General features: G+C 41.5%; 2 protein-coding genes across 10 annotated transcripts in view; both read right to left on the reverse strand.

Moving 5' to 3' along the window:
- LOC144604834 (striatin-interacting proteins 2-like) overlaps positions 1–9,385 on the reverse strand; it is a 40,565-nt gene extending 31,180 nt beyond the window's left edge. Inside the window, exons 1-2 of one of the 3 annotated variants that reach the window (XM_078419562.1) lie at positions 9,212–9,385; positions 862–931 (exon numbers count right to left, since the gene is read on the reverse strand). In XM_078419562.1, coding sequence (XP_078275688.1) covers positions 862–931; positions 9,212–9,298 — 157 coding nt within the window. In that variant the 5' untranslated portion in view covers positions 9,299–9,385. Of the gene's footprint in view, positions 1–23; positions 169–861; positions 932–9,211 lie in introns of those variants that run through there. The other 2 variants (XM_078419563.1, XM_078419564.1) reach the window with 2 other exon arrangements.
- A 1,685-nt stretch (positions 9,386–11,070) lies between these two features.
- The window catches only part of ahcyl2b (adenosylhomocysteinase like 2b), a 56,355-nt gene continuing 42,270 nt past the window's right edge, over positions 11,071–25,155 (reverse strand). For 4 of the 7 annotated variants that reach the window (XM_078419568.1, XM_078419570.1, XM_078419566.1 and 1 more), the window contains 8 exons: positions 24,519–24,607; positions 22,730–22,800; positions 21,686–21,780; positions 20,938–21,036; positions 20,430–20,498; positions 18,955–19,033; positions 13,842–13,962; positions 11,071–12,767 (listed from right to left, as the gene is read on the reverse strand). In XM_078419568.1, coding sequence (XP_078275694.1) covers positions 12,761–12,767; positions 13,842–13,962; positions 18,955–19,033; positions 20,430–20,498; positions 20,938–21,036; positions 21,686–21,780; positions 22,730–22,800; positions 24,519–24,607 — 630 coding nt within the window. In that variant the 3' untranslated portion in view covers positions 11,071–12,760. Of the gene's footprint in view, positions 12,768–13,837; positions 13,963–18,954; positions 19,034–20,429; positions 20,499–20,937; positions 21,037–21,685; positions 21,781–22,729; positions 22,801–24,518; positions 24,608–25,155 lie in introns of those variants that run through there. The other 3 variants (XM_078419572.1, XM_078419571.1, XM_078419567.1) reach the window with 1 other exon arrangement.

The following is a 25,155-nucleotide window of genomic DNA, read 5'->3' on the forward strand; positions in this document are numbered from 1 at the left end:
GTTGTAGCTACCGGCACACTCACCAAATGCAGAGCACTGGCCTCATCTTCCATTCCACCTACCTGACCAAAGACCACACATCTCTTGTAAAGGCTTCCCCTCCCACACTAAGTAAGTCTGCTCAGCTTTGCACAAGGCTATATCAATTTCCATTGCTCTTTAGTTATATGACCTTTTAGCAATATTCAACAACTACGGGGGCAATGTCTAAAAGGCATTTGTAATGATTTACACAAGAACAGGCAGTTATATAAATGTAAATCTTTGGGTCATTGACTTTTCATCAAAACCCCCCACTGGATCAATCTCTTAGATCAACTTCTCACATGATGATTTTTTTCTTTAATCTAACCATTCAATGATTATGAGATTTATTTACAAAATGCTGGAGTAACTCAGCAGGTCAGGCAGCATCTCAGGAGAGAAGGAATGGGCGATGTTTCGGGTCGAGACCTGAAACGTCGCCCATTCCTTCTCTCCTGAGATGCCGCCTGACCACATCATCATCATATCATCATATATATACAGCCGGAAACAGGCCTTTTCGGCCCACCAAGTCCGTGCCGCCCAGCGATCCCCGTACATTAACACTATCCTACACCCACTAGGGACAATTTTTACATTTACCCAGCCAATTAACCTACATACCTGTACGTCTTTGGAGTGCTGAGTTATTCCAGCATTTTGTGAATAAATACCTTCGATTTGTACCAGCATCTACAGTTATTTTCTTACACAGTGATTATGAGATGATCACAATTGGCATGATGTCTCTAAGTAGGAACATAGACAAACAACCCCATTTGATGCAGTACCTGCCATTAGTTAAAGCACTAAAATTCAAAGACGAATGCACCTTACCTGATAACTCTGCCACAATGGTGTCTGAATCTCCATATTCAAACTCTAGGTTTGGGAAATCCACAGAACTCTGAAAACAAAGGCAAGGGGATGAATCAACCAGTTTCAGTTCATTGTTATCTCTATTTTAATACTTAAAAGTATCCTAACCACAACAAATGCATTCAACTATAGCTATAATTCAGTGAGAAAACATCTGTGCACGATTAAATTTCAGCAAACAGGTGAATTGCTGAGCATCTTTGACCATCATTTTCTCATCGCATCAATTGCATTTGTGTCACCTGAATGATATTTACACAGGAGGATTATGGCCTTGTCCACTCCAACCGGTCTACGTGATCTCCAGAGAAGGATTCTCAAAAATGGCTCACTGAAACCCATAGTGACCAGTCAAGGATCATTCTAGATCATTCAAACTTCATTATTGTTACACAGTGTACTTCAACTACTCAATACTATTAGGGCCACAGAAATGAAGGTTGATCGATTTTAGTTGGGTACGGCTATTAAACAAATGAAATAAAGATGAGTAAATGGAGATGAGGTGTAGATCAACCATGACAGAGTGAATGGCAGAATAGATTCAAAGGCACAAATGGCCTCTTCTTGTCCAAACATCATTTAAAATGCTTCTCAGGGACATTGCCCACGAGGTATTCATACCGTCTACGGAACTACAAAGATTTAGGTACAATATAATAATGTTTTCTTCATGAAGTTGGCTACCATGTGTATTTTAAACCCACTCAACACTCCTCTGGTGTAAAGTTGTGTGCCCTTGCTGCACGTTTCCATCCCACACACAAGTCACCATCTTTAGGATCTCCATCAAGAACCATTGCCGAGGTTACCAACAGCAACTCAAACTTGCCTTCAGTAACAACAATTTCTGCACAAAACAAGCATGAGGACATTTTGTTTACTATTTGACATTAGCAATATATAACTGTCCCATGAATGAGCCGGCAACCACAAGCCGTTAACTCCAAGTGGATGCAAAATGTTCAGTGGGAGATGGGTCAGCAACCCCACCTGCTGCTCCCAACTATGTTTCAGGTACATCTCCCTCATTCAACTCTTCTTTCCCTTCTGTACGATGGCTATTGAAACAGGAACATTTTACAAAGGTCAGAAATGGAGAGAAAAATCAGACTAGGGCACCATAACATTATGTAGTGTTTATGTTGAAACACGAAATTGCAGATGCTGCTTTACCCAAGGAAAGATATAAAATGCTGGAGTAACTCAAAGGGTCAAGCAGCATCCATGGAGAACGTAATTGGTGTCTTTGCGGGTCGAGACCCTTCTTCAGACTGATGTTTATGTTTGTAGATGAGCAATCCAGAGGCATCTTCAAATGATCTGATGATATGATCATCTGACTAACATCCACCAAATATGTCTGGCGGTGAAACATCTGGATTGTCATTTAAAAAACCCAATCTAGTTCATGAGTGTTCATTGGTGAAGGAAATCTGGTGGATTTGAACCACCTGACCCTCAGAACTGAGCCTCTGAACTTTGCTGAAGGAGTGTCCAGACTCCTCTGCTGTATATTCTAATGGAGATTTGGATAAAAATACACGATCTGCAGAGCAATGGAGAAAGAGTGACAAATAGGATTGGCTGAACTGTTGACTGAAAGCATAACCAACTTTGAGCATTGCACCCATAGACAACAAACGATCACCCAGCACAATACAAGAAAGGTTACATATTGGTGAGCATTGATCCTTCATTAGTATTCTTCTAAAATTTATGACTGCGATTGAGAACATGGCAATATATGCACATGCAAATGAACATGGCCTTTCTGGCTGTATTTTATTTTAGTATTTCATGAGTGTGGGTGAATGTGAATGAATGTGTATGCATGTCCCAAAGTCATTGATAATTTTACTGGACTTGCATCCCAGATACTGGAACAGACATTAGTTGATGCATCTGGATTCCCAAATGTGCAGCAATATTTGTTGTAAATACTGTTCGCTGGCCTTGTGGTATTCATTAAACAGTATCAAATGGTGCATACTCAGGCACATTATATATTATAAATATATATTCATTGAAATCCTAATTAATGATAACGTTCATGTGCAATATTCTGCATGTGTATTTGTTCAACTTGGTGTCCAAAATATTGATTTTTATTGCCCCATGTTATAATGGGAGCTGTTGTACTGTGCTTCAAACCACATTAAAGGAAAATGGAAAATACTGCAAATATTTGCAGAGTTGTTACAATTGCCCTTTTAAAACAAGTTTGTGTACAACAGAGATCTGAGTTGAAGAGGCATTTTATGTATGTTAGACTATTTTTGTATTGTGTGCATTCTTTAAGCTTTAATCTTCTGGATTATGCATGAAATTCACGGTGATGTTGATATAATGCAGGCTTTGTGCTTAGTTTGTACGGCCACAAGACAACTAGGACAGGTGATTGGTTCAGTTAGGATAAATGAGTGGTTCATGGTTTGTGGAGTTTGTGATTGAAGGCCTGGTTTCCATGCTGCATTACACTGACTGATGGATTGAACAGACTAACCTATTATTCCAAGAGTAAAAGTATGAAACGGGTAAGACAAAGACACACACACATTCATATAAAGAATCGATAGACAATATGGAAGAGTGCATGATGCACAGGAGGAATGAAAATAGAGTGGAGAGAAAGGGACTGAGAAACAAAATAGAGTACAGAAGAAAGATGAACGCCAAGTTGGGTAAAAATAGGCACGCAAGAGGAGAAATAAACACCAAAAGCGAAATGTCTACTGTCACTTGAAATCCGAAACACAACAGAAAATGTTGTACATACTCAGCTTAACAATACTTAGGAGAAAGTAAAGATTATATCAAATCAAAGAAAAAAGTTTATAAAGTTGCAAGAGAAAAAAAGTAAACTGATAATAGAGAATAATATTTTAGAATTCAGCAAAGACCGATTCAGAGATTGAGAACAAGAAAACCAGAATGAAAACAAATTAGGGACATCATCCGGGCTGGCTGCTTTTCAAGAGTTTATCCTTGTGAAAGCAGATCTGACTTTTGCCACCAAGATGCATGGGACAGAGCCAGTAAGAAATGGGGGCATGCCTAGACCCTTGTTTGCCTCTTCAGAATAGGGTAAAAGGCATTGAACCATTTGGTAGTAAGGCATCTTTGCTTGAAATCATTCCTCATTTCAATTTATAGGCCACCTTGGTACTCAGGCCCTGGCCCAGCCACCTGGCACCCACTTGATTGATTTGGAATGTGAGATCTCTCTTGGCATCCCTGATAGCCTTGCAAAGATCATCCTTGGGCTTCTTATCAATACAGGGTCACACTACTTGAAATCCTCAGATCTAGATTTTAGCAGAGAGTGAATCTCCCTGTTCTGCCAAGGTTTCTGGTTAGAATAGAACCCGATTGCCTTCGTCAGAATGCAGCTGACACTCATTACTTGACATAGAGTGTTTTTGCCATATGTCCCGAAACATAACAATGAAATTCTTACCTGCACGACAGATACGTAAACATTGTAAATACCATATTAAATGACATCAAAATAGATATATAAACATAGCACAAAAAGTAAGGAAATTTGTGTTTGGTAGATTATTTCTTTGTTGTAACAATGCTTCTTGGCAATAAATCTTATACCGTTGGAAAGCCTGTTTATTTCCCTTTTAAATGGTGCCACATTTGTAAGGAACATGCATTTGTGGGATGAGCAGCAGAGCTGAGTATGTGGGTTGCGCCCATGAAAAATCTGCCAAATCTTCTCTGCCAATGCCAAACAGCTTATTCTGCCATTGACTCTTGTTCGGTGTTGTTTGGTGGATTGGATGATTGAAGTCTGAAGAAACAAGACATATTGGCAATTTAACAATTTATTCATTTAATAAACAGGAGCCTCAGTAGCGTGTGGAAGAACCATACACAGCCACAACAGCCTGGCACCTCCTCCTCATGCTGGTCACCAGCCTGGTCACACACTGTTGTGGGATGGCATCCCATTCTTCAACCAGCATTTGTCGCAAGTCAGCCAACGTGGTTGTGTTGGTCACTCTGGCACGAACAGCACGCCCAAGCTGATCCCACAAGTGTTCAATGGGGTTGAGGTCAGGACTGCTGGCAGGCCATTCCATCCTCTCCACTCCCAAATTCTGGAGGTAGTCTCTGAGAAACCCTGCTCTGTGGGGGCGAGCATTATCATCTTGGAGGATAGAGTTCGGTCCCAGACTGTGGAGATATGGGATTGCCACTGGTTGCAGAATCTCATCTCGATATCTCTCTGCATTGAGATTGCCTCCAATGATGACAAGCCTCGTTTTTCCAGTGAGGGAGATGCCGCCCCACACCATCACACTGCCTCCACCAAAAGATGTTACTCTATCGGTGCAGCAATCAGCATAGCGTTCTCCGCGTCTTCTCCACACTTTGACCCTATGATCCAACTGCCGTAGGAAGAATCTGGACTCATCGCTGAACATAACGTTCCTCCACATGTTCAGGTTCCAGTGCACGTGTTGCCGACACCAGCGCAAACGGGCCTGATGGTGAAGGGCAGTCATGGCAGGCCTCCTGGCAGCCCTATGAGACCGGAGATCGGCTGCGTGCAGTCTGTTCTGAATTGTCTGGGCAGAGAGCCGTCGGCCATATTGTCCTGCAAACCTTGACTGCAAATCTGTAGAAGACAGCCTACGATTCCTAAGTGCTGACAGGGTGAGGAAACGGTCTTCTTCGGGTGTCGTCTTCTTGGGACGCCCACTTCACGGCCTGTCTCTGACATCCCCCGTTATATGGAACTTGGCCTTCACTTTGGAGATGGTACTAGGGCTCACTCCAAATAATGCCGCAACTTGGTTTTGCGGAACACCAGCTTGAAGTTGCCCTATCGCACGAGCCCTATCCAGATCAGTCAAACGTGGCATGCCGATTCTTGGAGCAGACACCTACTGACCACTGTAGCAGGGCCCATGCTCACAGATGTTGCCAATCAGGTGCCAATCAGGCACCTGATTGTCAGCACCTGGGGGTACCAGAAGCTCAAAACAAGTCAATAGCAACAGCAGAATAAGCTGTTTGGCAGTGGCAGAGAAGATTTGGCAAATTTTTCATGGGCGCATCCCATATACTCAGCTCTGCTGCTCATCCCACAAATGCATGTTCCTTACAAATGTGGCACCATTTAAAAGGGAAATAAACAGGCTTTCCAACGGTATAAGATTTATTGCCAAGAAGCATTGTTACAACAAAGAAATAATCTACCAAACACAAATTTCCTTACTTTTTGTGCTATGTTTATATACACACACACACACATACATATATATATATGCTGTTCCTGAATCTGTACGTCACAGTTTTCAGGCTCCGATATCTTCTTCCTGATGGCAGGAGTGAAATGAAAGTGTGGTCAGGGTAGTGTGGGTCTCTGATGATGCTGGCTACCTTTTTGAGGCAATGCCTCCCCGAGATCCCTTCAATGGTGGGAAGGACAGTACTCATGATGGACTGGGCAGCGTTCACTACTTTTTGTAATCTTCTTTGTTCCTAGGTGTTCAAGTTGCTGAATTAGGCTGTGATGCAACCAGTCAATATGCTCTCTCCTGCAGGAGCTCAAGAGAGTATTTGTTGATGATGTTCAACAGAATCTGAATGTCCTAGTGCAAACATCACTGAGAGTGACCATACAGGTGTGGCAAGCAATTAGGAAAGCAAACAATATTTTTACCTTCATTGCTGGAGGATTTAAATGCAAGATTAAAGATGTTTAACTACAATTATATGTTGAAGCACCTTTGCAGAGCATTTTAGGGGCAGTTCTGAGCTTCCAGTAACAGGCCACTTTAATTTTCCAGCCTACACCTATTCTGACTCATCCATCTGTGGCACACTGCACATTCCAACCACACCCAACATAAGCTTGGACAGCAGCACCTCATCTTCCATCTGGCCATGTCTTCTGTCAGGAAACATTTCAACAATTTGAGGAAGGACGTCTTAATTTGAGGAAGGACGTCCTTGCTATTGAGGCAGTGCAGCGTAGGTTCACGAGGTTAATCCCTGGGATGGAGGGACTGTCATATGTGGAAAGATTGGGCTTGTATTCGCTGGAGTTTAGAAGGATGAGAGGGGATCTTATAGAGACATATAAAATTATAAAAGGACTGGACAAGCTAGATGCAGGAAAAATGTTCCCAATGTTGGGGGAGTCCAGAACCAGGGCCCACAATATAAGAATAAAGAGGAGGCCATTTAAAACTGAGGTGAGAAGAAACGTTTTCACCCAGAGAGTTGTGAATTTGTGGAATTCTCTGCCACAGAAGACAGTGGAGGCCAATTCACTGAATGAATTTAAAAGAGAGTTAGATAGAGATCCAGAGGCGAGTGGAATCAAGAGATATGGGGAGAAGGCAGGCACAGTTTACTGTTTGTGGATATCAGCCACGATCACAATGAATGGAGGTGCTGGCTCGAAGGGCCAAATGGCCTCCTCCTGCACCAACAATTTCAGGTGACTCGCTTTTTCTGTTTGCAATGAACCTAGTTAGTTTTACTGTAGGTTATTCACTGATGCTGCCTGTTGGATGAGTCTGAAGAAGGGTCTCGACCCGAAACGTCACCCATTCCTTCTATCCAGAGATGCTGCCTGCCCCGCTGAGTTACTCCAGCATTTTCTGTCTATCTTCTGTTGGATACTTTTGTTTTTTTCAACACAGGAAAAAAACATTTGCTCCATTAAATCTATACCAGTGCTCAGAGCAATCCCATGCCCTTAGTTATTTCCATTTAACCTATTCCCTCTCATATACCATCAACACTACCCTGATTTGATTCTCCTATCACCCAGCTACAACGGTGATAGTTTACAGTAACCTACTAACCTATCACTCAGCATGGCTTTGGGCTATGGGAGAAAGCTGGAGCATCCCATGTAGTTACTGACTTCACACCGACAGCACCAGAGGTCAGGGTCAAACCCGGGTCACGAACTGTGAGTCAGCAACACTAACTCCCATGCCACTGTGCTGTTCTAACCTATATTTCATAGATTTTACATGCCCTTTCATTTTCTCTTTAAATGCATTCATTAATCAACCAGATGGTTTCATCAGGGGTTTATCACTCAGACAGCCTTACCTCACCCTTGCTGAAATATTCCATTTGTCCTATCCATCCCTCTCCTAATCTCTCTCCAATTTAGAGCTAATTTACTTTCTCTCCCTTTAATTCTGATAAGCACGTTTAACCTGAAATATTAACTCTAGTTTTCATTCCATTGATGCTGCCTGATTGCTCCAGCATTTTTTCTTGTTTTAAAAATTATAATTAGAGAAACTCTTGGGAGACTATATTGGAGTTCGTGAACCCAGAGAAGGAGGATATGCTTGTTAGGGAGGAAGTTCAGCAAAGATTCGCCAGATTTGTTCCTGGATGGTGAGTCTGTCATGAGAGGGCAGGACTCGGCTTCTACTGTCTAGTTTAGACAAATAAGAGTTCCTCGAGACGTGCAAAATTCTTAGCAGGCTCGACAGGAGGGAGGATGTTTCTTGTGACTAAGGAATGTAGAACCAGGGCTTTACAAGAACTTTAACGTTTAGGCTTAGACGGCAAAGAGGTTTTGAAATTCTCTAACCCGGGGGGCTATGGAGGCGCAGTTATTGCATGCATTCAAAACAGACTGGCAAATGATAAAAATCTAGGACAGGAAAATCATGTTGAGGCAAAATGTAACCTGATCTTGTGGGACGACATAGTAATCCCGAGGGTCCAAAAGGTCTCATCTTCTTGTTTCTTCTCTCGTGGCCTAATAAAACCAAGAGCTCTCGCTCCACATTTGCTACAGGCCTATTTTCACCATATCCCATTACCAGAAACACGACGGAATGAGTAGGAGAGAGGAAGGGATACACTTTTCAGATACAGTATATTTCAGCTCACATTATTTAATTAACTTGGTTTCCACACTTTTCCGCAAATATTAATTTCTACTATCATGGGACAGCTGTAAACCTTGAGATGCCATCAGTTCACAAATGTTGTATGTTTGCTTCACTGATTTTAATATAAAGAGCTACGATAAACTCCGAACATCTAATACAACTTTTCGAAGTTGTTTGGATCCTTATCCTGTCCCATCGGTGCTGCTTCGACGCTCCTTTACACCGATGAACGACCCGGGGTGACACCGACTGTTTGGAGGTGGTTATTATTAGCCGCTGACACCCTCTCCCGGATTGCTGAGTTTATTATTAGCCGCTGACACTCTCTCAAGAGTTGCTGCGGTTATAATTAGCCGCTGACATTGCTGCTGCGGCGCCACTCTCCGTCCTTCAAACTTGAGCTTTGAACGTACCTCCGAGTCCTTGCGCTGGTTTCGGAAGAGCTCCTTCACCCGGGCTGTGGGAGAGCCGTTTCCCCCGCTCAGGCTCGCCGCTTCCATCCTTACTCACTCGGGAGACAAGGGAAGTGTTACTTGTCGTAACCAAGCACCGGTGGACGGGGACACCGCCCACCCATCGCCCACTGGACAGTCTCCCCTTGAAGGCGGGGGCTTCGATTCATGATTGGATCGGTCCTGCGAAGGGCGGCGATGGACTCCTCAGTTCAGTGCAGTGCAGACCAACGCCGGACTAGGCGGGAAACATCAACGCTTGCTTTCTTGTCCAATGTACCGTGTCTGTTCACTAGTCCTCTGTCCGATCAGCAACGCTCTCTCTTGCTGCATGCCTACGTTGAAGAAGTTCTCCGCTTTCCGAAGAGAGTTCTACAACACTCTCTTTCTGCATGCCTACTTTGAAGAATGCATAGGAAGGAGCTGCAGATGCTGGTTTACACCGAAGATAAGACAAAATACTGGAGTAACTCACCGGACAGGCAACATCTCTGAAGAGAAGTCTCGACCCGAAACGCCACCCATTCCTTCTCTCCAGAGATGCTGCCTGTCCCGCTGTTACTCCAACAATGCGTGTCCTACTTTGTTGTTCTCCTCTCCGACTAGTTTTGCAACACTCTCTTGCAGAACCCCCCTGTGATTCCTCCTGGTCTACGACCTCGTTTTAACCATCACATTCCGTGTTTTCCTTGATTATCGTTGCTTTCTGCATATCTTCCGTTCATTTGTTCTAAGTACCCTCTATCTCTCGTTTGCCTCTGCCTGAAAGGTCTCGACCCGAAATGTGAACTATTCTTCTTCCCCAGAGATGGTGCCTGACCCACTGTGTTACACCAGCACTTTGTGTCTAACTTCGTACTCTATTTGCTGCTGTTAGCCGAGGGGCTTGAATTTAACCAGGTTAATATTTCCAGTATATCACACCATTCTCCTTCCAGCCATCCTTGCAACTCAACACTGATTTTGCATATCTATTCTTTTCAGTTTGTGTCTTAACTGGGATACACTGAGCCACCCGTAACCTTTAATTTTCCTCGCTCCATACGTGGTACCAGATCTGCTACTTATTTCTAACATTTGGATTTTGTCAGTTTTCCAGCAACTTTCTTGCATGTTTTTTTATTTCCAATTGCCCTCAATCCTCCAACTACACAGCAATAATTAAGTAGCATTGACATTCTTTGTAGATGTCATCAAAAGCACAGAGGTGACATTGACTCCCGGCTATCAGACATTGTGTTCCCTTCACTCCTACCGGCAAACTGCACTTTTCAATTTTGGCTGAAAAATTGACTCATGACATCCACTGCTTCGTTCTGCCCAGACCTGTTGTGCTGATTATCTCCAGCATTTGTGATTTTAATGCTGGAGGCAATCAAGATTTCTGGTGTCTGTTTTCTTCGCTTTTCATTCACAAAGCTTGACTCTTATCTGCTGCCCCCACCAGCAAAAGGATAAAAGGACAAATGTGGCATTCAAGTCCAGAATTCCCACACCTGCAGTAAGTTGCATGAAATTATCAGCAAACAATTTCACTTATTTTTAAACACTTTATAGACCTTCTAATCAAAACTGGTCTCCTAAGAACTTTAAACTATTAATTTACAGAATATTATGCAGACTTTTGGAAGTATTATGGAGCCTCAACTGGTCACTACTGGGAATTTGTGTAGGTTCCCACTGCACAATGATGCACAAATATTTCCTCTGCCACGTTGGATCGAAGATTCCAGAAGAATTTGCTCTCCAATTGTAAACACAAGAGTGAAGAAAAAGGTTATTGGACATTAATAACATTGAAAAATAACGATGGAAAAATCTGAATTTATTAACTTTATTTGAACTTATGATTACAGCTTCATTATTGCTCATCTACTACAATACTTGACCATTACAGTACATAAAATAGTTACCTCAATTTTAAAACGTAGTTTGTGTCAATAAAATGGATGATTTTCGTTTCCTTTTGAAGTCGATTCTTCTGCTCTCCAGAGCAGTTTGCTGGTGTCAATTTTGTTAAAACTTTTATTTGTTACATACAACAATTACTACATTCCATGCCAACCTCTTCCCCACAGTCAAAGTGATAATATTAAAAAACAGCCCACTAAATGGCTGGGATTCATTTAAAAACATCCGGTTTTTTAGCATTGCAGGGAGGGAGAACAAATATAACAATGTGCAGAAATGTATGGGTTAATATTTGTGGGAATCCTAAAATAGCTGTGGTAATTATTTTCAAATAAAATAGCAATCATTTAATTTTATGGAAAAAATGTAATTAAGACTGATGGCCATTGATAAGGCAAGATTTTTCCTCAGAAGACAAACAAAATGGCTTTAGGCCAGACAGACGCATTGGTGCAGTTGGGTGAATGGTTTTCTTTGGTGTAAATCCAAACTTCCAATTGGTGACATATATTGCAATATATTTTTCCACTGTTTGGCCAGGCAGGTGACAGCATCCGAGGCAGTCCCAACCTCAGTGAAAACATTGGCTAGTAGAAGACCAACCAGAAGTCGCAGTTTGTAACAACTAGTACCATTTGAAGATTCTCAGAATGAGGGAAGTGGGTAGGGGAGTTGGATAAATAAGTTAATCAAAATTACACGTAACAAATACCAAAAAACATCTTTCATGGTGTTTTACAAAATAAGCCTACTGATCTGCAAAAAAAATGTTGTCAATGTCCCATCTTCCACAGATAAAGATGGAACTTTATCCTGCTTAAATATTGAAGCATGTCAAAAAAATTATAGAGCTCACTTAGTTAGTTGTACGCTTTATTTGTTATGGTTCATACGGTGACCCTTTCACTTATGCAGACCATTCTTTTATGCAATCTTATTGACATGAAGCTATGTCCCAGCTGGGGGAAGAAGCTCACTTTCTTAGGAGTTGACACAAGTTTCAAACAGCACTACGACTTGAGCAAACACCAGTGCAGTAAAGAAAGAATTTTAATGCTAAGCTACCTGACCAGACACACATCTACTCCGTTTCACCTGATTTAAAAAAGTTTCAGAAACAAAATATGAGTTATCGTTTGAGAGCCATATTATTTGATTTTCTAGGATTTCACAGCTAGATATTTTAAAGAAAATGTTTTACGGAATTCCATAATGGTATATCTTCAGCATTTAACTATTTCCTTTCATTTGTTACTCAAATTAAAAACTAAAGGAACATCTGAAATATATGCACCATAACAATTTTAAAACAGCTAACATTTTGCTTCATTGTTTCTTTCAAGGTTAACAGCAGGGATGTTATAATTATTTTAAAGCACATCAGCACTAGAAGAAAAAAAATTACATTGCAGACATTTTTCATCTTCTAATGCGGTAAAAAAATTGTCTGCTGAGATTATACACAATCTAGGTAAATAAATAAATGACTTAGTATATGTAAAACTGCTTAATCAAGGCCAGCTCTAAAGAAGAGATTTTGTTCGTTTACATTAGTGACAAAAGGTCCCCCTCTTGTTTGATGTACTTGTTGCTTTGCATTTAATACCTAGGACAAGGAACAAAATAAAGAATGCTTTAGCAACACTTTGCTTATTTGGGTGAGAGGAGACAAACTAAGCTCCTAACTTGCTACTAGGTATAAATGATTCTATCCAGGACTCAAGTTAGACTAAACCTTTCCCTATTTTTTTTCCTTTCAATTTCCCATGTAATTTTGTCCAAGCTGAAACTACAAGGATGTAGTCACAAGTTGATTTGGAAGATGCCCGCAAATAAGTTAAAAAGAGCTCTCTTGCAGACACAATCATACACAAAGAACCAACCCTACTGCTCACTGTGGGTTGTGACAATTGTGGAATTGTGACTATGCCAACCACGAAACACCTATTTGTCCAAATGCCATGTTATTCTCCTCAAATTCCCAGCAATGTTTGTACATTGCACTGCTCACCTTAGCACCAGGGGATATTTACAGTGACCAATTACCTACCGACCCACATGTCTTCGGCAAGTGGGAGAAACCTAGAGTACCCAGGAAAACTCACATGATCACAGTGAGAGTGTGCAAACATCAGAGGTCAGGATCAAACCTAGGTTGATGGATCTGAGGGGACAAGTCAACTAGCTGTGTCACTCAACTAGCCTGGTTTATTCACCTGGCTACAAGTATTAATATTGGAAACAGAAGCCTGGTTTTGGATTCTCCCTTTGGACATAGAAATATCCTCTCTATGTCTCTCTACGTGGTATGAAACACTGTTACAATTTAAAATAATATTAGGTCTTTCTCTCCATGAAAGAAAAATACCTGTTTGATTTTTATTTTTTACCTATTTGTAAAAGGACCTAGAAAATGAAAGCAAGATTTTGATTCAGTTACAATTTGATAAATACTACAATGAATTGAGACCGATGTGAATAGTATTCAATTATAAAATACAAGTATGATCATCTTAGTATTAAATAAATCCACATTGTGTGGACTTTCTTTCAGGTTTGTAATTTAATAAATTCTTGTTCAGCTATTGTGCATTTTCAGCTTTCCTTGATTGCTTTATAATTAGATTGTTTTAACTGCAAGGTCCATGCCCCATAGACCTTTAACTATTTTGCTGCTTACCGATAATAGTTTGGCTTGAAAGGCCCATTCTTATTCAAACCAAGGTATTTTGCCTGCTCGTCTGTCAGTTCTGTGAGATGTGCATCAAACGTGGGCAAGTGAAGACTGGCTACATATTCATCTGGAAAAACAAGTTGACAGCACATTCAACAGCCAGAATTGATAAAAACAAATATAATGGGAGATTTTGAGTAAAGAATTTGAAATCAAAATAAGTTTGAAAGGTCTTGAGAACCTGGAGTAACAATAACAATTTAATCAACAAAAGATGTTTTATTTCAACCGACCCATAGGAAAAACAAAAATAAATGGCCCTAAATGTGTAGGAAAGAACTGCAGATGCTGGTTTAAATCGAAGGAAGACACAAAATGCTGGAGTAATGGTGCTAGCTCATCTAAAGAATAAGATAAGTCCCGAAGACAAGCATGTGCCTGTCCTTGGTACGTATCAACTGGAGAACAAGCAGTTTCATAATAAAGGTGAATAAAGAAACTCTGCATAACAGGTTGAGAAAGTGGTAAAAAAAAAGAAGGGGAACATGATCTTTATAAATAGAGGGACAGAGTGCAGTTGCAAGGAGATTACAATGAACTTTAATGAAAAAAAACCTGATTTGATTACAATGGGGCAGTTCAATATTGGTCACGAAACTTAAGGCTTTTGGCAACATGCAGAGGAATTAAGCAGAACCGTTTCAGTGATGAAGGGTTTAGCTACACAGATAGAACCGAGTAACTGAGGTAGTTTTACTTAAAACAGAGGAAGCCCTTCTTAGAGGTATTTAAAACAGTATAGATAGAGGAAACAGAGGGAAAAGGTTTCCATTTGCAGAGTGGGATCTGGAGAACAAAATACCTAAAAGAGATACAAAGGAATTAAAGTCTGGAATGCACTGCCAGAGGTGAGAGTGGAGGTAGATTTAATTGCTGTGTGCAATAGGTAACTAAGAAAGTTTTGCTGCGGACTTGGGAAATGTGGAAGACTGGAAAGCTTTTACATGGACCAGGCACAGAACCATTGTGCCTCCTTCCATCCAAACATTTTGAATTTTCAGCTTACTCTTCTAAGATCAATCTGCAATTAGAGTGTAGCGGAGCAACTCCGTTCCTTACATTCCCACCTGGAGCATAATGTCCAGAGGTAAAGAGAGACTTTTCCTTAATTTCATGTTTTTTTCTTGATTCTCTTGATTTTGTGCATCAGGTTGTCTTGCGAGCAGCAGCAATCATAATAATAATAATAATTTATTGGTCATATGTAGGTTGGCACAGGGTCAACGGTACAATGAAATGTATTTGACAAGACAACGGGTCACCTCAGCAGTAATATTCCAAGGATAAATAAGACAAAAATGACATTAGTAAGGTAAAAAGACATTAAAATAATCAACATATATGATGTGAAAAGTGTTTACGAATTCAGAAGCCCGATGGTAGAAATTGTTCTTAAGTCTGGTGGTACGCGCAGCCATACTCCTGTATCGTCTGCCTGAGGGTAACAAGGAGAACAGCCTGCGTGCTGGGTGGCTGTGGTCCTTGATGATGCTGCGTGCTTGCCGCAGGCATCGCCGGTAGAAAATGTCCTGAATGGCCGGGAGACAGTTGCCAGTGATGTGCTGTGCCGTCTTCACCACTCTCTGTAGTGATTTGTGGCTGTGGGCAGAACAGTTCCCGTACCAGACTGTAATGCAGCCCATCAGCAGGCTCTCAATGGTGCATCTGTAGAAGTTTGTGAGGATGCTGTCGTTCATGCCAAACTTCCTCAGTCTTCTCAGGAAAAAGAGTCGCTGGCGGGCCTTCTTTGTTATTGTGGCCATGTGCACTGTCCAAGAAAGGTCCTCAGTGATGTGCACACCGAGGAACTTAAAGCTGCTGATCCTTTCAACCTGAGCATCACCAATGTGGATGGGGAGGTGTCCACTCCCCCGCTGTCTCCTGTAGTCCACGATCATCTCTTTAGTTTTGCTAACATTGAGAGAGGGGTTATTTTCCTGGCACCAGCTGTTTAGTGTCTTTACCTCCTCTCTGTTGGCCGTCTCATTGTTGGCTATGATGAGGCCCAAGATGGTCGTGTCGTCAGCAAACTTTAGGATGATGTTTGAGCTGTGCTTAGCAGTAGTCGTGCGTGAACCGATAGTACAGGAGAGGACTGAGCACACAGCCCTGTGCTGTGCCTGTGTTGAGGATCAGTAAGGAAGAGGTGTGTCTGCCAATTCTCACCACCTGGGGCCTGCCCGTCAGGAAATCGAATATCCATCCGCAGATGGAGGTCTCCAGTCCAAGATCAAGGAGCTTGGGGACGAGTTTTGAGGGAATAGTGTTGAATGCCGAGTTGTAGTCAATAAAGAGCATTCTCACATATGTATTTCCTTTGTCCAGGTGGATGAGCGCAGTATGCATTGCCATGGCGATGGCATCGTCCGTGGCCCTGTTTGGTCTATATGCAAACTGAAGAGGGTCCAAGGTGTCAGGGAGAGAGGAGCAGATGTGCGTTTTGACTAGTCGCTCGAAGCACTTCATGATGACTGATGACATTTAAACAGGAGGTTACTGGTTTCTTTGGAACAGGAACGATGATGGATGCTTTGAAGGTGGTGGGAACCAGAGACTGACTCAGGGGGAGGTTGAAGATGTTGGTGAACACCTCTGCCAGTTGATCAGCACACGCTCCGAGAGCCCGCCCTGCAATACCATCCGGCCCTGGAGCTGTGCGGTCGTTGACCTTTTTGAAGGACCACCTCACGTCTGCCGTTTGTAAGGACAGTGTGGTAGTCCCCCTGCACACCTGTGGACTCATGGTGGGTGCTGTGTTGTCTGCATCAAACCGAGCGTAAAAGGTGTTAAGCTCGTCCGAGAGCGATGTGGTAGGCTGAACAGTGCTCCCGTTTTTCCCTTTGTTGTCTGTAACGCAGCGTAATCCACTCCACATGCGTCTGGAGTCCGAGCTGTAGTAGTTAGATTCCACTTTGTTTCTGTAGTCTATCTTGGCTTTCCAGATGGACTTCCGGAGGTCATATCTGGCTACCTTGTAGGCGTTGAGGTTACCCGAGTTGAAGGCAGTAGGCTGAGCTTTAGGTTTAGCACGGATTTGCCGTCCGACCCAGGGTTTCTGATTTGGGTAAGTGCAGATGGTGGCTTTTGGAACCACATCATCGATGCACTTACTTATGTAGCCTAAGACAGAGTCTGTGTATTCATTGATATTGCCTTCTGCTGCATCTTCAAACATTTGCCAGTCAGTTGTATCAAAGCAGTCCTGTAAGGCCTCATCAACCTCATTGTTCCATTTATATATGACTCTGGAAACTGTTTTTTCCTGTTTTAGTTTCTGCCTGTATGCAGGCAGCATTAGAATGGAACAGTGATCTGCCTTACCAAAAGCAGGGCGAGGGAGGGGCTTATAACAGTCTCTGAATGGGGTGGAACAATGGTCCAGGGTCTGCTCTCCCCTAGTGGGAAATGTGATGTGTTGGAAGTATTTTGAGAGAACCTTCTTCATATTGACTCTGTTGAAATCTCCCAGAACAATGAACACAGCCTCAGGATGGGACTTCTCCAGCTCATTTACAATCCCATACAGTTTGTCCAGGGCTAGAGATTTATCAGCCTGTGGGGGGATGTAAGCAGCAGTAAGGAGGACTGAACTGAACTCTCTGGGGAGGTAGAAAGGTCTAGCTTTAAGGGTCAACAGCTCCAGAACCGGGGAGCAGTGTATAGTTAAAACGCAGACATCCATGGCCCACGAAGAGTTACAAACATAGAAAATAGGTGCAGGAGTAGGCCATTCGGCCCTTCGAGCCTGCACCACCATTCAATATGACCATGGCTGATCATCCAACTCAGTATCCCGTACCTGCCTTCTCTCCATACCCCCTGCTCCCTTTAGCCACAAGGGCCACATCTAACTCCCTCTTAAATATATCCAATGAACTGGCCTCAACTACCTTCTGTGGCAGAGAATTCCACAGATTCACCACTCTGTGTGAAAAAAACTTTCTCATCTCGGTCCTAAAAAAGACTTCCCCCTTATCCTTAAACTGTGACCCCTTGTTCTGGACTTCCCCAACATCGGGAACAATCTTCCTGCATCTAGCCTGTCCAACCCCTTAAGAATTTTGTAAGTTTCTACAAGATCCCCCCTCAATCTTCTAAATTCCAGCGAGTACAAGCCTAGTCTATCCAGTCTTTCTTCATATGAAAGTCCTGCCATCCCAGGAATCAATCTGGTGAACCTTCTCTGTACTCCCTCTATGGCAAGAATGTCTTTCCTCAGATTAGGAGACCAAAACTGTATGCAATACTCCAGGTGTGGTCTCACCAATGCCCTGTACAACTGCAGCAGAACCTCCCTGCTCCTATACTCAAATCCCCTCGCTATGAATGCCAACATACCATTCGCTTTCTTCACTGCCTGCTGCACCGGCATGCCTACCTTCAATGACTGGTGTACCACGACACCCAGGTCTCGTTGCATCTCCCCTTCTCCTAATTGGCTACCATTCAGATAATAGTCTGCTTTCCTGTTCTTGCCACCAAAGTGGATAACCTCACAGTGGTAACCAAGTGTTAACCAAGTGATTAACCATAAAGCACACTCCCCCTCCTCTCGACTTGCCCGAGTCCTTTGTTCTGTCTTGTCGGTGGACGGAAAACCTCTCCGGAGTGACGGCACAGTCAGGTACGCTGGTCTCCAGCCACGTCTCCGTGAACGCCAGAACACAACAGTTCTTAATGTCCCGATGGTGTTCGATCCGTGCACGCAACTGGTCTAATTTATTGTCCAAGGAATGCACATTAGTTAACAGAATGCTGGGCTTCTGCACAGAGCGCCAGCATGCTGCCCTCTCTTTGCTTTCCTCCTCCGCCCAGGGGAGGCCGTCGTCTGTGTTACCAATAGCTGCTTAAAGTCCGCGTTGGCTGACGTTCCCATCTCCAAAGGTGTCTGTCGATCATACTGAACATGTGATAGTACAGTATGTGCAAAAAGAGCAAGTAGTAATAAGTAAATCCACACAAGTTTGCTGAGTTGACACGGAGCTCTCGTCAGTACAGCCATCTGCACAGCGCACCTTATCTCCGTCTGCAATCAAATAATGCTTCTTCTAAGACTTACCCATTTTCTTAGGCAGCAAGTACACATCCTGTTTATATCGACCCTCTGGTGCATTGTACAGTTCTATCATTGCCAGTGCCTAAGGACGAAGGATATGTTAATTCCCACACTGGGCAGTGTATTTCAATCATGAATGGTTACACTGTTGGTACAACAAAAGTGGCTATCTGGAACAAATACTTGATCTCAGAGTATCAATGAGACTTAATGCTTAGTTACAACAAAAGAAACAAATAGGCCAGTCTCCTGACTGCCATTTAAAAGAGTGTGATCGGCATCATTAGGCAAGAGCAGTACAGAGTTTAGCTACAAACCCTTCTCCCCCACTCCATGGTTCAATAACCTATTCATCACTTAATACCACAGAATAATGGGCAAGATACCAGAGGGTTGTCATTCCCTACAGAGTTGTACTTCATGGCAATCGCTTTGAGAAGGCAGAGTAGGAAAATGTAAAATTACAGTTGCTTACATGAACAGGTGAATGTCATAACAAGAGTTCAAAAGTATGGTAAAGAATCACACGAGTATTGCTAAATGAGGATTATGGCTGGCAGTTAACAACTGCTTACAGCCACAGAAATTAGGTTTGTGGATTCCAAAATCAATTCCTGGCACATTGCTGTAATCAGCTGCTAGGGAGGTTGGGAAACATGTATTGAGACTTTTCTTCTATTTGCAGTTGAAGTCAATTTTGGTATCACTCCTGCCACATCAGCTGAGACATAGCTATATATAGCACAGACCAGCAATAGAATATATGGTTCCAATGCATAATATCACAATGGACAGTCCAACTGTCCCATCGGTGTAACTGCCAACGCGTATCACTTTAGCATGAGAGGTTCTGGCAATAGTTCAAATCTGCAGACCTGACATATATCAAACATCTTATTACGAGCAATGCCAGTCCATTGGAAGAAATATATTTAAATAAACTGATCAAAGGGATAAAAAAAATGTGTCCTTGAAAGAAAGGGAAGGTCTTAAGGCATTTCTGTTGGGAGTTGGGGGACTCGAGTTCGAGGCTGTGGACAGGAATTTCCAGAAGTGATGAGCTTGTGATAGTTTTAGGAGATTGTGGCCTGCCTTTTTATTGACAGGGTTAGGGTCAAGTAAGGGACATAAAGAGGTGTCCTGGAGCTGATACCTGGTCTCAGCAATTGGAGGTCAGTTTGCCAGATTACAACGGCCTTGCCACTCAAGATTCTGGCATCTGCAGTCTCTTGATCACCAGAGCTCTTAATTGATCTATTCTGATGAGTGACACAATTTATAAATATGCAATGTCTACAAAAGTAAAAATGTGTGAATGATCTTTTTCAAATCTGCAACAAAGTAGTAAATCAACAGGAATGTATTCATTCAGTAGCTCTCTGCAACCCACTAAATAAAACAAGGTACAATATATTTCTATTTTCTTGTTAACAGATACGTGCTGTAAAGAACAATCAATATCTTCTGCAACCCCTTACCTGTGTGGTAGCAGTGATGGAAAGGACAAAAGTAGGAACTGTGGAACAACTCAAGTTAAGCAGCCGCCCCTGGATAAAAAACAAAGCAGGGAATGAAGCTACTCAGTCACAAATATTTTACAGAATACATCATAGGATCCATAGTTCAAGGGAACTGCAAAGTAATTTTAATTTTTCTATTTTTATACCAAGGTCATGAAATCAAGGTTGGTACAGGAGATGACCATTCATTTCATGCGAGGTGAGGTCATCCTTCCAGGATGCACCTGTCTACCTATCACAGCTGCAATGAGCTCTAATGCTCTGCAGGGGAAAATGTCGATTTATTTCCCATCATACAAGAATTATCACTGGGATTAAGGGATACAAAATTGCAACACATTATAAATTTAAGATTCAGATTACAACCTGTAATTATAGTTCATCTCCAGCAAATTGCAGAAAATACTTGGATAGATTTTCTCCGTGTACAACAGGTAATGAGACTGTTTGCCTTTAACACAATTACCTCAGCTAGTAAAACAATCCTTTTGCCATCTGGCCAAATGACATGATCCACTTGTGACCTAACACGCTCCCACGTGAGTTCTGGAGTTCGAAGGCTTGCCTGCAAGGGAAGTGGAAACAGTGGAATTGCTGAGCTGGCAATAAACATCAATAAACATCCCTTTATTAAAATATATAGAAATATAAAAATCTGTTCAGATGTTATATCCTCAGCAACACAGGGCATCTAGTCTAAACAAATGCTTGATGTGCAAGATTTCTGGCAATCCAGACTTGTGGATGGGGAATAACTGCAAAAAGAACCCAGATGTTGGGAAGTGTTTTGCAAACTTGCAGCTATGGAATTATTTTATTAATTAAAAATAGTTATTCCACTCCATGTGTGCACATCACATTTGTTTGAATATTGAAGCAATTTTGGTCAGTTACTCCCAATCTAGTTAGAATCCAAGTTAACTTCAGTATTGGACTTACAGTTGCATTCTACGTTAATCCTATTATGGGAATATTGTACAGAGTTACCTCTACATTACAACAGTAACTCAAGTTAAAAATGATTGGATGAGTAGCAAATCACTTTGGAAAATCCCAAGATCAAAGTATATTATAAATTAAACAAATCTTTTGCATTTTCCCCCTATGTATCTACTGATCCCAATATTTGAATGTCCAGTGATTAATTAGTCTACACCATTTACTTTCCACAATGATCTCAGTATTCAAATACCAAGGTAAATTTCTCTGCATACCACGTCAATTTCAGTATTGGAATGTCCCATGTTGCAGACGATACAACCATTCTTCATGCGATCCAGGTGTTCCCTGGTCACTACATTTTTGTTACCTGAATGACAAGGTAGACGCCCAGCATTAAAACTCAAGTTTGTGGCTCAAAGACACATTTATGGAATGCAAGTACTTTACACAATGAATTGTTTTGGATATTGTAATGGGTCAAAGCATTCAGTACTTGGTGACCCAAAGTAGTTATGGTTCAGATTCTCCTATGGCTTCTCTTGGCTACTTCATCAATGGAATGAAGAATAGTACCACAAACATTGGTACATTTTCCTCATTTCAGATGCAGCACAGAGCTATGAAATTCATCATATCCAGAGGCTGATATTCTGGTCATATATATTAAATGTTGACTTTAAAGCATTCGATATGGATTTAAAATTAGTTCTAAATAAACCAAGATGTTATTCATCAAATTCTAACCAGCATTTCAAAAATAATCAACCATGCAAGAGACGACTTTAAAATGAATGGGTATCGAATAGAAATTCCAATTGTTTAAAAATGAATTTGTTCTTTCCAGATAAGCTGCAACAACTTAAATATGAACAAAAGGACTGCAGGTGCTGGTTTACAAAAAAAAGACACAATGTGCTAGTCAGGCAGCATCTCTGGAGAACCTGGTTATGCAACATTTTGGGTTAGGATCCTTTTTCAGACTAATTGCAGTGGGGGTGGGGTGCGGAGAAAAGCCAAGAAAAGAGGTGGGAGTGGGAGAAAGGCAATTGATTGGTGAATACCACTGATGGCGAGACAAAAGCCAGAGGTGAAAAGATGACAAAAGACTAAGATACGAGGAGTGGAAAGGGTCACAAATGGAAGAAGGGACATAGATGTGGGAGAGATGGATGAGCACTGGGTGGGGGCAGAGGGCAAGGGAGGGGAAAAAAGGGATGGGTTATTACCTAATATTGGAGAATTTAATGTTCATACAATTGGCTTGTAAGCTTCCCAAGCAGAATACGAGATGTTGTTCCTTAAACTTAATAATTTACCTGTGCAAGTAATGACGATGTCCACCTGCCTAATTACTTCATTCAATTTGACAAGTCTGAATCCATCCATACTGCAAAGGAAAGGCAGAGCTGTGTCAATGCACATGTGCACAGAATCACATTGTTAAGGTCAGCACTCAGGAAAGAGTCTCAGGTTTGGTGATCCTGTCTTGAAACATTTCCCCAAATTGTTTTGGCTGAGACAGAAAGTGTGGAACCATTGCCTGAAGAACAAGATGTGATTGAGCAATTTGTGCATGACAGGTCGGAAGAGGGATGCATAGCTGGAAAGGAAAGTGGCAAGGCGGATATATTCCTTTTTAGTGGGAGCTGGAGAGGCGGATTTACCCACTGTACTGATCATGCCTCTCACTTGGTGTGTTTGGAAGAATGCAAAAGCAACTAAGACATACACAAATGGCAAGTTTGTTTGCACATTGTTTCTGATTGCCCATTGAAGTGTATGAAATGATATAAATTGCATTATCTGTTGAAATGGAGATGTATAGAACAGTTTTAACTTGTCGCAAATTAATACTGTGCCAGCAGATGCCATAGGTAATCATTCCAATGATAATTCATACTTCGACGTTTCATTCCCAATAATGGATTATTGACAGCCTATTTATCTGCAAACAGTATTATACTTTTATGATCCTGTCTTCACTTTTGTGCGTTAGGAGCAAACAATTGAGACTTGCACTCTGCCTGACTGTCACCCGACTAATCACAATGAAAGATCATGTCTGAGGAATGTTAACAGAGTTGCAAGGGTTGATTGTTCTGTATATCAAGTGCTCCTTGTGCTTGGGACGTCATTTCAAAGCACTTAAAAGATGGTGGAAAACTATCAATGCCAATTAGGAGGGAAAACAAAATAGTTAAGCTAGTAAAGATTATTTTTTTAGCATGCCATGGAGAAGGTGACAAAGAGAAAGAGTGAAGTGCAGGATGTCAGAGGGGAAGTAACTGTAAGATGGCTTGAACAAAACGATCCAGTTTTGAAGAAAAGATGTGCATTGCTGGAGGTCTTTGAAACTCTTCCACTGTCTATCCCACTAAGTGAAGATGAGACACAAAGTCAATTTTAATGGAACACCAGCACACAAGAGCATCAGATGTGAAATGGTTGTGTATTTAGATTGCATTGATGTCCTAAATAATTTGTTCAATTTTTATGTTCTGCATTTCCAAGATTTGGTATGTTTGCAATCTCTTAAATCTACACCAATACACTAAAATGGCAAGGGCATCACATTACTTCATAATCCAACGAATGAAAGATTGGAAGAATTAGACTAATTCCCAATTTAAAAATGGAACATACAAATTATTTAAGCTGTCCCCAAAATATTCAAATACCTAAATTTACTGTACAACCTTCTCCAGGAAACTCCATAGAAAATCCAGTACTTTTATAAACCTATATTTTGCGGCTTACCAGAGGTTTACACTATTTGACCAGATATTTATGAACAAGACTAGCTCACCTCAATCTGGTAGCCTATTCGGCAGGAACTAAAGACTACTATTTGTAGTAACTGCTATTCAAAACCTTAGTGGTTACTACAAGATACTGTCCACTTTACAGATAAGCCCAGATATAGATAGACAAATGTCAGATTACTAGTGCGTGCAAGATTGTCCTAGCCAGGGCCAGCAAATTAAACTAGATAAATGTGCATGTTTTCTAGTTGGTTTCCAAGTTTCAAATTTCTACATTTCACTAATATGTCTCTATAATGAAATACATGCAAGTATAATCAGCCATTATTATTCTTGTCCTTACCAGGCTTGGAGAGCACAAATTGGGTCAATCTCTGTGACATACACTATGGATCCCATTGCCTTTAAGGCAGCACAACAGCCCTTTCCAACCTGCAAGACAATGTCGAATATATTTGCACAAGCAAAGAAACTTGGTCATTATTACAGCATAATTTTCCACAAATATAACTAGTAGTCCTTGCTGATCAAAACATACCTTGCAAACTTCTGACAGATTGTAGGCTGTATCTATTCCAGTCTCTATATTATCTTGTGTTGCACACTATCACAACACAATGCGAATTGTCTTCTGCTTCAGCACTGAAACATGATCCTCTGAACCAATGTGCAAAAATATCAACTCCTCCGCCCTGCCTGACCTGCTGATGTTTCCAGCACCCTCAATGTTTTCCTAATTAATGTACAATTGTTCTCCTTCATAAAATGTATCACTTCATAACTTCATCTTCCACCTACTAAAATCTCTTGGGTCGATTAGTTATCTTTGCAGTTTGCTACTCTGCCCATTTCTCTATCATTTGTGTGTTGGTATGTGCCCCACATTCAAATAGCTATAGTCATCTGCTAAAAAAAATAATCAGAAAGCCAATGTTTCCAAAAGTACCTCCACCAAAGTACCCTTAAAAAAATTTTTTTTT

This window comes from Rhinoraja longicauda, chromosome 23 (assembly GCF_053455715.1).
Source record: "Rhinoraja longicauda isolate Sanriku21f chromosome 23, sRhiLon1.1, whole genome shotgun sequence".
NCBI lineage: Eukaryota > Metazoa > Chordata > Chondrichthyes > Rajiformes > Arhynchobatidae > Rhinoraja > Rhinoraja longicauda.